The 15,264-nt window shown below is 35.5% G+C and overlaps 4 protein-coding genes across 6 annotated transcripts; all 4 read right to left on the minus strand.

Annotated features, from left to right (window-relative positions):
* Positions 1-342: 342 nt before the first annotated feature.
* On the minus strand, positions 343-903 carry LOC120258631 (pectinesterase inhibitor 10-like). The gene has a single exon (XM_039266087.1). The coding sequence runs from the start codon at positions 901-903 to the stop codon at positions 343-345; it is 561 nt and encodes a 186-aa protein (XP_039122021.1).
* Positions 904-1,938: 1,035 nt separating this feature from the next.
* Positions 1,939-3,047, minus strand: LOC120258551 (GATA transcription factor 16-like). Its single transcript, XM_039266008.1, has 2 exons — positions 2,465-3,047; positions 1,939-2,364 (listed from the first exon to the last, which is right to left on the minus strand). Exons 1-2 carry the CDS (start codon positions 2,708-2,710, stop codon positions 2,092-2,094), a joined length of 519 nt encoding a protein of 172 aa, XP_039121942.1. The 5' UTR covers positions 2,711-3,047; the 3' UTR covers positions 1,939-2,091.
* Positions 3,048-3,218: 171 nt separating this feature from the next.
* LOC120258530 (protein WVD2-like 7) lies at positions 3,219-9,427 on the minus strand. 3 transcript variants are annotated; one of them, XM_039265975.1, is made up of 10 exons: positions 9,135-9,427; positions 8,490-8,644; positions 7,104-7,925; positions 6,420-6,656; positions 5,739-5,782; positions 5,556-5,645; positions 5,385-5,481; positions 5,220-5,291; positions 4,744-4,842; positions 3,219-3,991 (listed from the first exon to the last, which is right to left on the minus strand). In XM_039265975.1, the coding sequence occupies exons 1-10, from the start codon at positions 9,145-9,147 to the stop codon at positions 3,635-3,637; spliced, it is 1,986 nt and encodes a 661-aa protein (XP_039121909.1). In that variant the 5' UTR covers positions 9,148-9,427; the 3' UTR covers positions 3,219-3,634. The 3 variants fall into 3 exon arrangements, with proteins under 3 accessions (XP_039121909.1, XP_039121910.1, XP_039121911.1); XM_039265976.1 differs by having other exon boundaries at positions 8,572-8,646; positions 9,138-9,426; XM_039265977.1 differs by having other exon boundaries at positions 8,572-8,644; positions 9,135-9,426.
* Positions 9,428-11,740: 2,313 nt separating this feature from the next.
* LOC120259178 (U-box domain-containing protein 4-like) lies at positions 11,741-14,914 on the minus strand. The gene is made up of 2 exons (XM_039266733.1): positions 14,584-14,914; positions 11,741-12,856 (listed from the first exon to the last, which is right to left on the minus strand). Exons 1-2 carry the CDS (start codon positions 14,853-14,855, stop codon positions 12,004-12,006), a joined length of 1,125 nt encoding a protein of 374 aa, XP_039122667.1. The 5' UTR covers positions 14,856-14,914; the 3' UTR covers positions 11,741-12,003.
* Positions 14,915-15,264: the final 350 nt, after the last annotated feature.

Below are 15,264 nucleotides of genomic sequence, written 5' to 3' on the forward strand. Positions count from 1 at the left end.
GTGTCCAGACAGATCCAAACACCAACTCTCACAGCACTGATGACTCTTTTGTACCATTCCATTCCCTCATTGTCAAACAAAGATTAAAAATAACAAGACATATATGTTGAAGAAACAAGAAGCAGAAAAGAAGAGCACTTCTTTGAAGATTTTAAGTTACATTTTTACACAACTTTCAGAGAACAATTCACAATAATAATGAACAACAAACACTGAAAGCTCTGCCTACCAAACAAAGACATGAAATGAAGACTAAACAGCCTCCATGATAATTCATCATCCAGCACAAGAACAACATATAATTAATTATTCATTAATATAAAACATACAATAATAATGAACCTAGACAAGTAACAAGAAGCAGCATGGAAAAACTATAAGCAAGATCATGAAGGTAGAAGCATGATGAGAAAGGAGAGAAGGAGAAGAGTTGGGAGAAGGTGGTGACCTGTAATAAAAAGGGAACCAAGGGAGGATGGGGTTGGGAGGAGGAGGAGCTTGTAAGTTGACAAAGGGTGGAGACAAGTAAGGGACATAGCCGGATGGTGGAGGATAGTAGCCAAAGGATGGTATGCCTTGACTTGGAGGAGGAGGAGGGTACCCTGCAGAGAAAGATGAAGGAGGTGGTAGGCATGGATAAGGGCAGTCTGGAGGTGTGTCATCTGAGAGAACAAGTCTTGGAGATTCAAAGAGTAGTACTAGTTGGGAAATGAAGATGAGGAGTTTGATCCATGAGGTGGTGTGGGCTTTTGGACATGTTTGAGAATTCAAAAGAGTAGGTATCAAAAAGAGAGAGAGAGAGATGGAGAAGAGAAGGTATGTGAGATATGTGGAGAGGATGAAGAGGAAGGAGTAGAGAAGAAGGCAGGCAAAGGTGGAAGGTGGCTGATATAGAAATGTCATTGTTTGTTGAATAGCCACATATTTATTTGTTTATTTATTATTATTATTTGCAGTTAGTGGTATATGGAATTAATTAAAGAAATTGAATTTATCTATTTGAAAGAGGAAGGAATAGGGAAGAAGGCAAGGTGGAATGTGTCAAAATAGATTGACCGGCCACAATTTATCTATTTGTTTAATGTTGTTTGTGCGTAATTAATCATGGTATACCGTATATGTAGAGCAGTTAATTTTATTAAAAAAATTTATTTTAAAATAAACATATAAAAAAAATATAATAGTCAATATTTATGTAGTCATCCATTGGCTTATAAAAAATTTGAAAAAAAAATCAATGTACATATTTTGAAAATTTTCAAATAGTAAATAATATTAATAAAATGACATTAGTAACTATGTTAACTGATTATATTTTTTTTAAAAAAAAATTGTTTTATTTAGCATGACATTAAAGATTATATCCTCAAATGAAAATTTTTATACTTATAATAATTTCATTATTATTTTCCTACCTAATTGCTGCGCAAAATCTACAATTGCAGAACTGTGTTACTGTCTTAACATTTCACATTTATATAAAAAAAAATATATAATAAACATAAACAAATATTACAATTACATAATATATTTTTATGTAAAAAATAAATTATATAACAGAATACGATGTCATATAAAATATAAACAAATAAATAAATAACAAAATATAATGGAAAAGTGAGGACCAATTAGTCAATTACTCATTGATGCATTTATGAGACAGAAGTGACGCCGAAAGAGATGTTCCATTTTCACACGTATTATTTTATAATTAATTTATCTTATATTAATTCAATAAAAAAAAAAAAACATTTTTTTAATCTTTGTTTTGGCATCTATTTATAATTTTATATTCCCATAAAATGGCCACACTTTTTCTTTAAAAAAAATATTACAAATTTATTATTACCAACTGAATTCAAAAAACAAATTAAATAAATAAAATTTCAAAAAAATAATATATATATATATATATATAAAAGACTCTTTTACGTCCACATTTTAGGAAATGGAGATTTTAATATTAAACCCTAAATAAACAAATTTCACTAAAAAAAAAAAAACTTTAAATAACTTTTCAAAACCCTAAAAATCTCTCTTTCTCTCTGAAGATAAGACAAAAGAGAGAACGGAAAGGAAGATGAGTACTTGCTAAGAAGGGATGACGAGACCACTAGAGAGTGCCATGAGAAGCAGCGCCGCCTCCGCCTCTTGCCTCCCATAACCACTGCCACTGCCGACAATCTCCTCCGGCGTTGCGTTCTTGCTCCGGTGCTGCATCAGTAACAGCACCATCCTCTCCTTCTTCTCCTCCTCCTCTCCGCCGCTCTTACCGCTCTTCATAGCCTTCGCCTTCGATCCACCACCTTCATTCGCCATTGGCCTCCTCCTCCTGTACCTAATCCCGCACGCATTGCACAACGACTACAAACAAGAACAAACACAAGAGACCCACTAGTCTCAGAAGCAAAGAAATAGATCAAAAACCCAACGACGATGGAGGAGGAGCTAGATGGAGAAGAACCTTAGGACCATATGGGCCTTTCCGCCAGAGAGGGGTCATTGAAGTGCGGCAATCAGCACAGGTCTTCAACTCCTCCGATGGAGGTGACGACGCCATCGCCACTCCGCTTCCCGGCTGGTTCTCCGCCATCTTTCTTCTTCTGACGTAGGTCTTCTCGATGCGATCGTAGCCGGAGATCACGCTATCGAGATGGCCTCGAGATCGCCATGGCGACGAGGAGACGGTTCTCATCGCCGTTGAGAGCATTGGATTAGGGTTAGGGTTTTCAAGCGGCGAGGGAGAGAGATGGAGCGACGAAGAGCAAGCGAATGGAGGGGGATTTATGTCGTTTTCCGGCTCGCGAGGCACACGTGCGAAGCCAATGGCGGCAAAAAGGAATGGGGATTTCTAGAAAATAGCAGCTGGTTATGGTTACCGTTGGTGAGAATAAGGACACCATTCGCTCACTACAACGGTTAAAAGATGTAGACGAAGGGTGACACGGGAGGTGATTTCACTTTATTCTTTTCTATATTGTTTTTTTCTTGACGCGTGTGACCAATGGTATCTCGACACGATATCTGAATATTTATTTTTTAAAAAGTATTATTTGCTAGTGGATAATTTTTACCCATACCTAAATTTATCAATATATATATATATATATATATAATTTGTAGAGAAATATTATATATATGAAGAATAATAACATAATGTTTGAACCTAATCCAATAAAACAATTCCAATGAGGAAGCAAAAGCCCTGAAAGGCTGAGGAACAGAAGGGCTGTGCCTGTTGTTGGTGTATTCAAAAGAATCAAAACAACTCCTGAGTCTAATAATATGACCAAATAAAACTCAGTGCTGTTCCTTGTCCCTCTTAACAATAAGCCTCATAAGAAGCAATGTCTTATACAACTGACAATGAAGAACAAAACCATACTCCCTGGTTTATTATGCTTTGTAGACAAATATCACTAGTTGAGGCTTTGAGCTCATGAAGAATTCCAAAAGATAAGTCACACATTCAGTAATATGAAAAGGCGAAAGGCGAATTCACAATGACAAATGAATGGCTAGTCAATTAGAAAAGGTAGAGAATGGAAGAAAGATTGCAAGTTCATCCATGTCTACCTCTTATTTTCAGAGATGAACAATAAATAGGATGAAGTTTGTGTAAAAATAGAACACCTTAAGATGCAACATGGACTGCAACACCTCCACTGATAACATTCTTCATCATCTTCATCTTCCTCGCTCTCTCTCCTTTCTTTGTTTTGTTCTCTACTTCTTGTTGATGTACAGAAGTCTTGTTTCTCTCGGTTTTCTTTGTGGTTTCTTTGCTCAGGGAGTCTTTTGGATTTGGACTGTTAACTTCGGCTTCAGTTTCAGATGCTTTTGGGTCAACATGAGTTGAGCTTGCTGATTCCCTGGACTGGGAAGAAACTTCTTGATTTGCCTGCTGAGACCTATCTTTGATTGAAGATTTTCTCCTTGGGCTTGCGGATTGACACCGCAGGTTCATAGGCTTTGCCTGTGCGCCAACAGTCTGTGCATGCAAATGCAGAAGTTTTTACTCGGTGATAATTGAAGTCTCGTGACATACAGTAAATAAGTAGGCAACAAGCAAGGTTGCATTTCTCAAGGGGCAATGATAAATACATTTCAACAGAAAAGCCCAAAGTTTGCATGGTTATAAAGTCATGACAAAGTCCAAAAAGGAAGTTGCACGATTTGACAGACTACCCATTGCATATTTAGTATTCTTCAAGTATGATTAAAAGAATTCGCCCCCTTTAAAACACAAAAAGATAGCACCAAAAGTGACTACTTGTAGCTTGGGCAATTTTATTAAGCGATAGATTCATGACGGCTACTAGCAAATCAGTTTCTCTCATCAATGACATTTAGATTGTTTGGTGTCTCAAAATATGGTGTTTGGTTTAACTTTTATGAACTCTCTGTCCTCACCTTGAATTGGTGGTGCCTGGGTTGCTATTAAGCAAACCTTTACAGCTCTACCAAGGATTACTCTCATTGGCAGAATTGAAAAATATGGCTAGAAAGTCAAAAGATCAGATGCATGCCCCTAGTCACAACTTGTGTGGTCTAAAACAAAAGTTTTTTTTTTTTTTTAAAAAAAAGAATTAGCTAACCACCAAAAGTATTATAAAACCTCTATTACTTCCTAGCATACACATAATTTGACATCAAGCAAGTATCATCCCTTTAATTCTTTCATGTCATCATAAGATAGTTGTTAACTCAAATATTAAAGAATAGGATGCATGATATTGTTACCTTTTTACTTGGTGTAGATTCATGGTAAAAAGAAGGCATAGGTGTTGCTTTGAAATTGAGGCTTCTCCTCAGCTGCTTTATTTGAGCTTCTGTCTCTTCCTGTAAAAACACATAAATTTAAGGAAAAAAGAACCTTTTCAAAACAAAACACTCTAAACAATCGAGATATTCCAAGAAAACTTCAGCTATGTTTTGTTAGCTGCTCTGCTGCTCTATTAGCCAAGGAAACATAATTTCAGGTATACAGCTTTCAGAGAGATTTTATCCAGCATGTCTATTGATCATGATGAATATGCAATTTCAAGAAAACAATTGAGCATGTTTTCAGTTTCTATTGTGTGACAATTAAATCTACTTAAACATAAAGTAATGAAAAGTAATATTTATGATACAAAATTCCAACTGATAATGACAAAGAAGATTACTGTAAGCGAAATGTGACAGATAAAATTTGTAATGAGATAAATTCCACATGCCTGTGTTTTAGCTTGCATCTCATTCATCTCTGCTTCTTTGGCCTGCTGTTTTTCTTCCAACTTCAAATAATACTACACAATAGGTAAAACATAAAAAATAAAATCATTAGATTATAATAGCACTAGCAACATTAGCCATAAACAGGTAAACCAAGTGCAGATTACCTCTTTTCTCTTTTCAGCCCTTTCATCACTTTTGAAATTAAAAATTACATTGCTTTGCCTTACATCTGATTTACTTGAAATAACAGATATCTGAGGCCTGCATGAACAGCAAAATATTCAGATGGCTACATTTCGAAAGAAAAAAAAAATTGCATCTATTTGCTTGCTAACCTGTTCGCAGATCGACGTACATCTACATCACACATGCCAGAAATGGGTTTAGGAATGACACCAACTTTCTTTTGGATCTGGCTGATCTCACTGGAATGTATTTTTATATTAGAACAGCTGACTGAATAAATAAATAGAGGAATACGAGGCAAAGCATAACATCAGGTGGATAGTATTAAATACCTTTTCTTCTCCCGATGAACTTTCGCTGACAAATTATTGAAATCCTGCAAGTGATCAATCCCAGTTAGAAAAAGAACAGTCTTGAAAGAAATAATCAATCATCAAAGGCATCAGAAACAATCATTATTTGAAAAATTGACAATCAACAATAACAACATTAATAATTTCATGATGATCCACCAAGTCTTACTTCAACAATATGGGCCTCTTTTAAGTGAAATTACGCCTAATGTAAACAACTGAGAAGATGTAAATATAACCTTGCAAGAACAGTAACTTCAACATCTCTTAGTTCATGCCAAATTTTTGGCAAAGACAATTAGGACAAGGGATGGTGAGACATACCTGATTCAATCTGTTCCCTTTTCAACATTGGATAACTAAAAAAGTTCATATTCATACAGTTACTGGGGCTTTGAAATTCATATAGAGAATCAACATTCAAATTTTACATCAGGATTTATAATTTGTCCATAATATTCTTTCAAGGTTCAGTAAATAACCGTGAAGACACCATAACTGACTAAAACATATCACCAAATCTGACCAAAAAAAAAAAACCAAATTCTTCCATTATATTATATTATAAATGATTTTATATATATATATATATATAATCTGCCAAACACAATAACCATATGAGATAAGCAAAAAATCCAAGTAGATGGATAAATTTCTTACAGAAGATTTGCCATTTTTAGGATCAGAACTTCTATGTGTCGGAACCCTTAGAGATGATTCTTTATCCCTTCTTGTCCTCAAGGTATTTTCCCTTTGGACTTTAACCAAGGTTTTGGCCACTGCCTTGTCAGGAGATGGATAATTCTTTCCGGCTGAAAACCTTCTAAGGTTCTGTGGAACAGGTATTGAGGTCCTTGGTTTTGATTTCGCAGGTTTCTGTTCAGCTGATGCCTTCACCTGAAGCGAGTAATAATAAGAGAAATAAGGCACTGAACTGATGAGCAGATCCAAAGTATCAAGGTATTATCTCATAATTCATTTCAAAATCATACTCTTTTGGAAAAATCAAAGTTATCATAAATGCTCCATTAATTTCAATGCATGTGTTAGCAATTTTCTAGAAGGTTATAGTCATCAATTTATCTGTTGGCGAATGAAGTTGCAACAGAAAAGGTGTTAGCTTTGCAATGGTAAAGGAAGCAATTGACCAACGCACAGATGATGAGATTTCCAATGACCGAACTTTTTGAAACAGTGTCACTGTTCCTGTTGTTTTAACTACAATTGGATGAACCAAATTATTGAGAAAGGGAAAAAAATAATGCTTATAATTCTGTTCATAACTCATTTCAGTAAAATGTCAGATTAGTAATTTCAAAAACAATAGAGGTTGGCAGTTCTTACCTTGGGCAACACTTTTACTGTTTCCTGCTGGGTAGAGGAACTCTGTTTATCAAGAATATGACTCTCAGGTGTTTCACTCTTTTCAAGTTTGTCCACAGTCCCAACTCTTTTATCAGTTTCCTGTTCTTTTACTCCATGGGTTTCATCCTTATTTGATGGCATGGAATTATCTGCAAGTTGAACTTTTAATTTTTCATTCGTCCCAGCTAGCTTGATAGAGGCATCTAGAACTTCTTCATTGGAGTGAGCTGGTTCTGATTGGACTTCTGGAGAAATTATTTCCTCTTGTTCATGTGCCACAATGTTATGTTCATGCTCACCTGAGACAACAGGTGTTTCATCATACCAGTCGAATTGGGGTTGTGCACCATTGCTCTCCATGGCATTACATTTGTGCTCATCTGAGACAGGTGACTTTTCATCAAACCAAGAAAACAGAATCTGTCGTCCATTGACCTCCCGAATATCATTCCTATCCTCATCTAAAGTGGACTTTTTTTCATCATACCAAGTGAATTGCTGTTGCTCTCCATCACCATGATCTAGGTAATCCTCCATGTAATACATATGCTCTTCACTACCATCTTCAGTAGTCTGGTATTCAAATGCATTCTGACCTTCTGGTGAAGCATAAGGGAGACGACCCTTTTTCTTAAAGTGGGCTTCGAAGTAAGCCTTCTTTTGAGTAACCGAGCCCGGTGTTGAATATTTTTCAACCTCCTCAAGATATCTATTATGAGAGAATGAAGACCTTCTTTCCCATGATAATGATTCAGCTTCAAACCGGCCAAATGATATGGAACCACTGGGCAAACACTCACCCTGCCAATATTTCAAACATTAGAATTTCTACAGAACAGCCTCATGCATGTACGACACAAAGGAGCTTAAATATAATTTTCATATGATAAAACTCAATCATGCAAAACAGGCTGACTTCTGACAAAGATTTCAATACTCTGTGCAATAAGATTGCATCATTAAAAAAAAAAAACTGTGAGGCTTTATGCTGAAAATATCACAGGTGGTGGTAAATGACAACATTTTGTCACCCAAAAAGCACAACTTCCAGACATATTGGGATGAGCAGAAGACCGACTTTGAACTCAAAAGTTTCTACTAAACTAACCTGATATATTCTTGTCAATTCCCCATACCAAGCAAAATTTCATTACTGACAGATCCAAATGGTGGATCATCAGCAATGCAAACACTATTTAAAAGGAATGCTTGCATCTTACCTGTAAGAAAGTTTCCTCAATTCCACAAATCCTTTCATGACAAAACACAAATTCTAATCTAAGTCATCGAGGATGCTTGCTGTACTACACGTGTAGATCAAGTAGCTATTTTTTCTTCTATTATTCATTCTTTTCTAACACATACTTTCAAATGAAATAAATCCACCACGCATTCTTGTTTAAAATGTAAGACACCATCCCACACATCTATCCGAGAGAAATTGAACCTGAACACCAACGCAGTCTTCAGTTTCCCGAGACATTTTACTCCAAAATCACCATCAAATGCATTGAAATCACCTGAAAAGGAAACATATCTCATAGTTAATAGTCAAATCAGACATAATTCTCACATATCCAATATTGCTTCCCATATCTAAACTCAAGATCCAAATTTGACTCCAAGATCAAATATTACAACTGTACTTAAAATAGACTAAAAATCTAAAATTTAAAATTTTACAATAACAAAAAATCCTTAAACTTTGACTTCATACTAAGCCCCCATTTTATCAAATACATCACCAACATAAGCATGAAGATGCGCAGACACAAACACACAAAAAGACAACCTTTTCAAGCCAAATTTTTTTTTTAAAAAAAAAGGCTCAAAATTTACATTGCAATAGCCAATCTTTGCAAAATTGATATGAAAGAAAAAAATCATCCTTTATCCCCAACCCAAGCCACATAAAACCACCAGAGCTCCATGAAAAAAAGGGGAGCAAAAAAAAATAGAAACAGCGAACCAAATCCCTCACTAAACTTCCCACAAAGACAACAAATTCACCTCTAAAACGCATTCATCCACGAAATCACAACCATCCAAACCCCAAAATTCCCAGCAACAAACCAAACACCACCGACGCCTCCAAACCCTCACGAAACACACCGAAACAACGCTCTACAGCAAGCGCCACGCCCGATCTCTTCCACCAGACCACTCCCAACCAAAGATTCAGAGCTAGTAAAGCAATGGCGAAGCCACGAAGCTCTCTTTCTTCGAAGGAGGAGTGAAACCAAGAGAGAAAGAGAAGATGATGCTCAAAACGAAGAGACTCGTTTCTCTCCACCGCGCTGTCTCCATTTTGTCTTATTTCCCACCGAATTAACGCCGTTACACCCACAACCGTTAAATGTCTTCTAATCCAACCGTTAATTGGCCTCGAGATTAGAGTTCGCTGTTAAAAATGGGGCCCTGCAATCACTTACACGTGTCGGCAAGGGACACGTGGCGCTATAGGTCAAGCCAATGATTTGACTCCCGGATTGCGTGTGTGGCTAAAGCTGTTCCACTTCTTACGGGATCACGTGATCGCTCACGTGTTTAGCAATGCAAGTTAAATGTTTTATTTTATTATTTTTAAGTTACTTGTGAGAAGTCCCACGTGGATTCCTCGCCTTGTTTTTTTTTTATAATTGTTTTTACATGTAAGTACCTGAAAAAAAGTTTAATATATGTACTTTTACATTTATGAAAAAAAATTTCTGAAAAGCAAAAGTTTGTTTTAATTACTAATTATATAGTTTTTAAAAAAAAAACAGAAGATATTAATATTAATTTATATTTTGTTGAAATATTTAACTAACTAATCACCAAAGAATATGATTGTTCGGAGAGTATAATAATTAGGTGATGTTGTAGGGATAAAAAAGAATAAATTTTTCTCTTAATTAAATGTGAAATTATTTAGTTCATTTGGATCCACATAATTTTATAATGATTATAAAATCATTAAAAAAAATTATTAAGACTTTGAGTTTATTATCATAAACCCTAAATTAGAACCCTGACATGGAACATTAATGGTCACGTCAGAAAATTTGGGTGTAGGGTCATAATCTGATGAATTTGACAGGAAGAGTGCACTAATTGATTAGGACTTTGCACCCAATCTTTGTGAATTAGACCCTTAAATCAACTTTTAGTTAAAATCTTATCCATTTGAATAGATTTTTTTTTGGCTAAATTTATGTAATTTAATCAGCCAATAATTACATATTCAATTCCTCTGTCGGTTGCATTATTCATACATGTTAGTTTAACTATAACTATCTTTGAAAAAAAATTAAAAATTATAATGAAGAGATTTTGAATTTATACACCTTAATAAGCCTATAATTATTCGACAATTTCCTCTGTCGGTTGTATTGTTCAAACATGTTAGTTTAACTAGAACTATCTTTCAAAAAATAAAAAAACTATACTGAAGAATTGGAGAATTATATTATTAGTATTATCTGTAAATTTCTACATTTTGTAGGGGTATATATGTAAATTTATTGGACAAGAAAAAGACAAAGTAGTCAAGTTTGACATAAGTTAGTGATTGTTGGCTAGTTGAGCATGTGAGCTCATGTGACCAAGATTAGTTTGGACTAATGGGATCAAAAACATGCTAGACATGCAAATAAAGAACACCTAATGAAGGTAAACATACATTGTTAAACACTAATAAACAAAGTTCTCTAGTTGGATCTAGTTTCTAAACTTGCAGATATTAGCATGCAAACAGATCATATGACGTTATTAATGTAATTAAATCTTCAATATGACCAAAATGCATATTGTTTGACAAAAATGTATTGACAAACAGGAACAAATTGCAGAGGTGAAATTTTGATTAACAAGATGATATTCAACCAAATTGTCTGTTTTTAATGCTTCACCTGAAGGTGGCATACATAACATGCAATTGCAAGGTTTGAAGGGGAAAACTAGTACAAATATCAAGAGTTAATTAGAAAGAATACGAGAAACTAATCAGTACGAATAACAAGTAACAGTTGTGTTTAGAACGGTAGATACACCGCGGAAAAGTCTTATTAACAAGGCACAATTCAAGCTAAATTGTGTACTAATAGTAATTTCAAGGTTTTAAGGAGCTAATTAGTACAAATAATAACAAGTAATTAAAAAGAATACACAGAAACTAAAAAGGAGTAATAGTCAGAGTTCAGAAGAAGAGATAAATCACCCAAAAGTCTTATCAACATGGCACAATTCAAGCAAAAATTGTTTACAGCTGATGGATCAACTGAGAAGGTGGATTTAATAAGCAATTTCAAGGTTTTAAGGCAGTAATTAGTAGAAATACAAACAATTAATCAGAAAGTATACAAGAAGCTAATTAGTACAGATACTGATAATGCGATTTGTCATGTGCGATAATATAAAGTTTTAGAACATGATATACATCACCGGGAAGTCTGGTCAAAAGCTGAGTTAATAAGAAGCAAAATCAATACAAACAGCAACAATTATTCAGAAATAATAAAAAAAGAAGTACCTTGAATCTTGGAGCTTATCTTTCAATCCTTCCATATTTGAGAAAAAGCTTGAAGCTTTTTGTCCAATCAATGGCTTTCAGACCTGAAGAATTCAGCAAACTTAAATAATTTAACAATTTTGTTGATTATGATTTCCAAATGTTTACCAAGGTATCCACTGTTGGATATGAAAACAAAGTATCAAGTTTATTGTACAAGAAGTTCCATCAGGGGAGCACACAACATACATACTTATTCATATCAATGCTTTCATTACCAGTCACCTGATACCAACATGGCCTGGACTGGCATCTATGTTATTCTTTCCTATTCTCTACAGAAAATTTAATCCACAGCGGAGTTATTGACAGAAGGTGAAAAAGGATCCACTATTTTGAAGGAACCCGAGCCGGGCGATTAGCAAGAGGCAGCTCAGCTGGAGTGCAGACTATGGCCCTCTGTTGCATGTGCCTCAGGCTCTGCTCCATGCTGACTTGCACCATCTCAGCAAGCATCTTCTTTGCTTTCTCCGCACGGTCATCATTGTCAATTTTGGACACAATGTTGCAGACAATGTTCTCAAGAGTATCTGCTTGTAGCTCTGGTCTGGGATACGGAGAGTTCCTCAGTAATTGTAGGAGTGTTCGAGCCTTTGATTGAGCCTTGGGGCTTCCATGGACTGTCAGCTCCAGAAGGCCTGGTATCACCCCTTCTTTGAGAATCACTTCTCGGTATTTGCTTCGATCACTCTCACACATTGTTAGAAGAGCTCCCAATGCATGCGCCTTACTTTGAGGTGATCCCTCCTCAAGAACTTCGACAACTGCTAGAACTCCGCCTTCCTCTGCTGTCAGCGCATTCCTTGCCTCCTCAAAGTTTAATAATGATTCTAAAAGAGCAGTGCAATACTCAGCAGATCTGGATGATTTCTTGCAGCTCTTAAGCAAGTTAACTAAAGCCGGAATGGGCTGGCTAGCGAGAATTGTATTGACATTCTCCAGAAGCGTGGAGAGATTATAAAGGGCTCTAACTGCATCAATCCTTGCTTGAGGATTTCCATCTTTAAGGATTTTGGCGAGGATGGGGATCGCACCAACAGCACTGATAGTTGGTTTGTTGGCAGAAGAAGCTGTCAGGGTGAGAAGAGCAGCAGTGGCATACTCCTGCAAAGTCATATCTGCTGATTGTAAAAACTCAACAAGTGGCTCAAGAGCACCTGCGTCCACTATTTTGATCTTGTTCCTGCAAAAGTATCACACAGACTAAGAGAAGAACTACACACACAAACACACAAGATTTATACTAGAAGCTTACTATTCAAAATTTGCTCATATTGCAAAAAATTCTGATGAATGATGAAGCCTTGACAAATACAATAGGTTGCTGCTAATTATACCCTCGTTGGCACTCATTTATAGTGAAAAATACCTTTCCATGATGTTAGATGGTTTTCAGATATCAACCATCATTTGTGGCTCCACCATAACTTAAAAGCGGTCTTATTGAAAATTTGAAATGCAAACAAATCTTCAACGATGTTAACAACTTTTCTGTTATGCGGAATTAAAGTTCTGCTGCAACTAGGCAAATTCTCATGACAAGAACAAAGCCCCGGCAAGCAAAAAAAGCCAAAAGGTAACATTTGGTAACAATAAATCTTATTATGACTAAACTTGGATATCTACAGACAGAAGTAAATGTGATCACTGTATTATTTTTCTCCTAAGGCAATTCATGCAGTTCCTCCCAATCAACTGTAAGATCTAAGCCAATAATATATTTGGTTAAAACAATGTCTTTTTGAGAATGTTATTCGTGAAATAACAAAAAGGAAACACCTGATATAATCAACAGAAGATAAATCATGTGATGTGGATAATGAGGATTCAACCTCCCTTCGTCAACATTTTAATATTAAAAGACCTGTGTATAAAGCAAATTTCATTAATGTTACACTTCAATGAACCTGATTGCTCAAAAGTTACCAGCAAACTCCATAAACCTGAACTATATATCTCTTCAACGTCAAGACACCGAATGGAAACAAACAATTGGCCAATGGATTGGATTGATAAAAATAAAAGACATAAAAGAAAGAAAAAGGGAGACATAAAGAGGATGATTACTACTTTAATGGCAATTTAAAAGTAAAAGCTATGGCCACCACGAGGACCAAAGCTCTTTATATTTGCCTTTTGTGGCTAAGCTCGCTGTTGATTCACCCCCTTCATGTTCTTTCCTTATTGCTCAATCTAGCATCAGAAACCTAATTAACTAAGAAAAGCAGATCCAACTCAGAACTCATCTTAAAATCCATACCTCCGCACGTCTTCAAATGAATTTCAGCCAGGCTACTTACAAAGCTCAAAAAACAAACCTAAAGATTACAAATATCTAAAATTTCAAGTTTAGTCCATGTCCATATAGAATAAAAATCTATAGATAAAAAGCAAAAAACCTTCTTTTTAAATTAAAGTAAGAGAAAACTAAGACAGCAAATATATCAGTTCCTTCTCTTCAAGAAATTCTAAAATCTTCTCTCTCTCTCTCTCTCCAACATAAGCACAAGCAAAAAAGGAGTAAATTAATCAATTCAACCATGCAAATCAGAATTCCCAACAACCCAAAACATCCACCACCAGACAACAACAAAGTCTCCATGTTTTAAAATAAATCAAACAGTATAAATATCAACACAAAACATACCCTACCATGTTTCTAAATCAAAGATTATAGAATCAAACAATTCATGACCGAAGTAACCTAACAATAGAAAATTCCATAAATTCCAAAAATTCCAAGAAAAAAAAATCTTTATTTAACTAAAATCCATCAAATAAATAAATAAATAAATAAATAGATAAAACCAAAACCAAAAACGAAAACTGGAAAGAAAAATATATTACTTCAAACCTAATTTCATACATATCCACAACCAAAAAACCAAGGAGGGATCTAAAAGCTCTCACCTTTCATCCTTCACGGCGAGGTTAAGGAGGGCTAGGATGGCGGCTTCGGTGGCTTCCGGATCGCCACAACGTAGCATCGACACGAGAGGTTCGATGGAGCCGGAGAGCTGCTGCCGGTGCTTCGTCGACGTCTTCGTGAGCCGCCGGATCTCCTTCGCCGCCCCGATCCGCCGGTCCACGTCCTCCGAGAAAATCCCCTCCATGATTCCCTCCATCGCCATCGTCTTCGTCGCCGAACCCTCGCCGGAGCAGCCCATCACCAACAACGCCATCCAAATTTCCCACTTTTTTTTTCTTTTTTCTTTTGATTTTTTTTGGCTATAATTATCTACAGACCAGAGACGAGAATAAAAGTGTTAGCCTTTTATACAAGAGACAACGGTCAGTTTGACGGCCGTTACTTCTCCGTCAATATTTCGGGCCTGGGCTTTACTTTGGGCTTTGAATAATAATTAGGCCCCCTAAAAAAAATCTAATATTTATTATCAAATCAATACTCATTTATGACACTTTTTTATTTTTCATATAAAATTCTCAAACTCCTCAATAAATATCAATACATCATATATATATATATATATGATGTATTAAAATAATATTAATCTATTTAAATAAAACCATAAATGAAAAGGATAAAATGAGATCATGTCATAGAGAAATATTTTGGACGAACACTATTTA

Source organism: Dioscorea cayenensis, chromosome 4 (genome assembly GCF_009730915.1).
Source record: "Dioscorea cayenensis subsp. rotundata cultivar TDr96_F1 chromosome 4, TDr96_F1_v2_PseudoChromosome.rev07_lg8_w22 25.fasta, whole genome shotgun sequence".
NCBI classification, from domain to species: domain Eukaryota; kingdom Viridiplantae; phylum Streptophyta; class Magnoliopsida; order Dioscoreales; family Dioscoreaceae; genus Dioscorea; species Dioscorea cayenensis.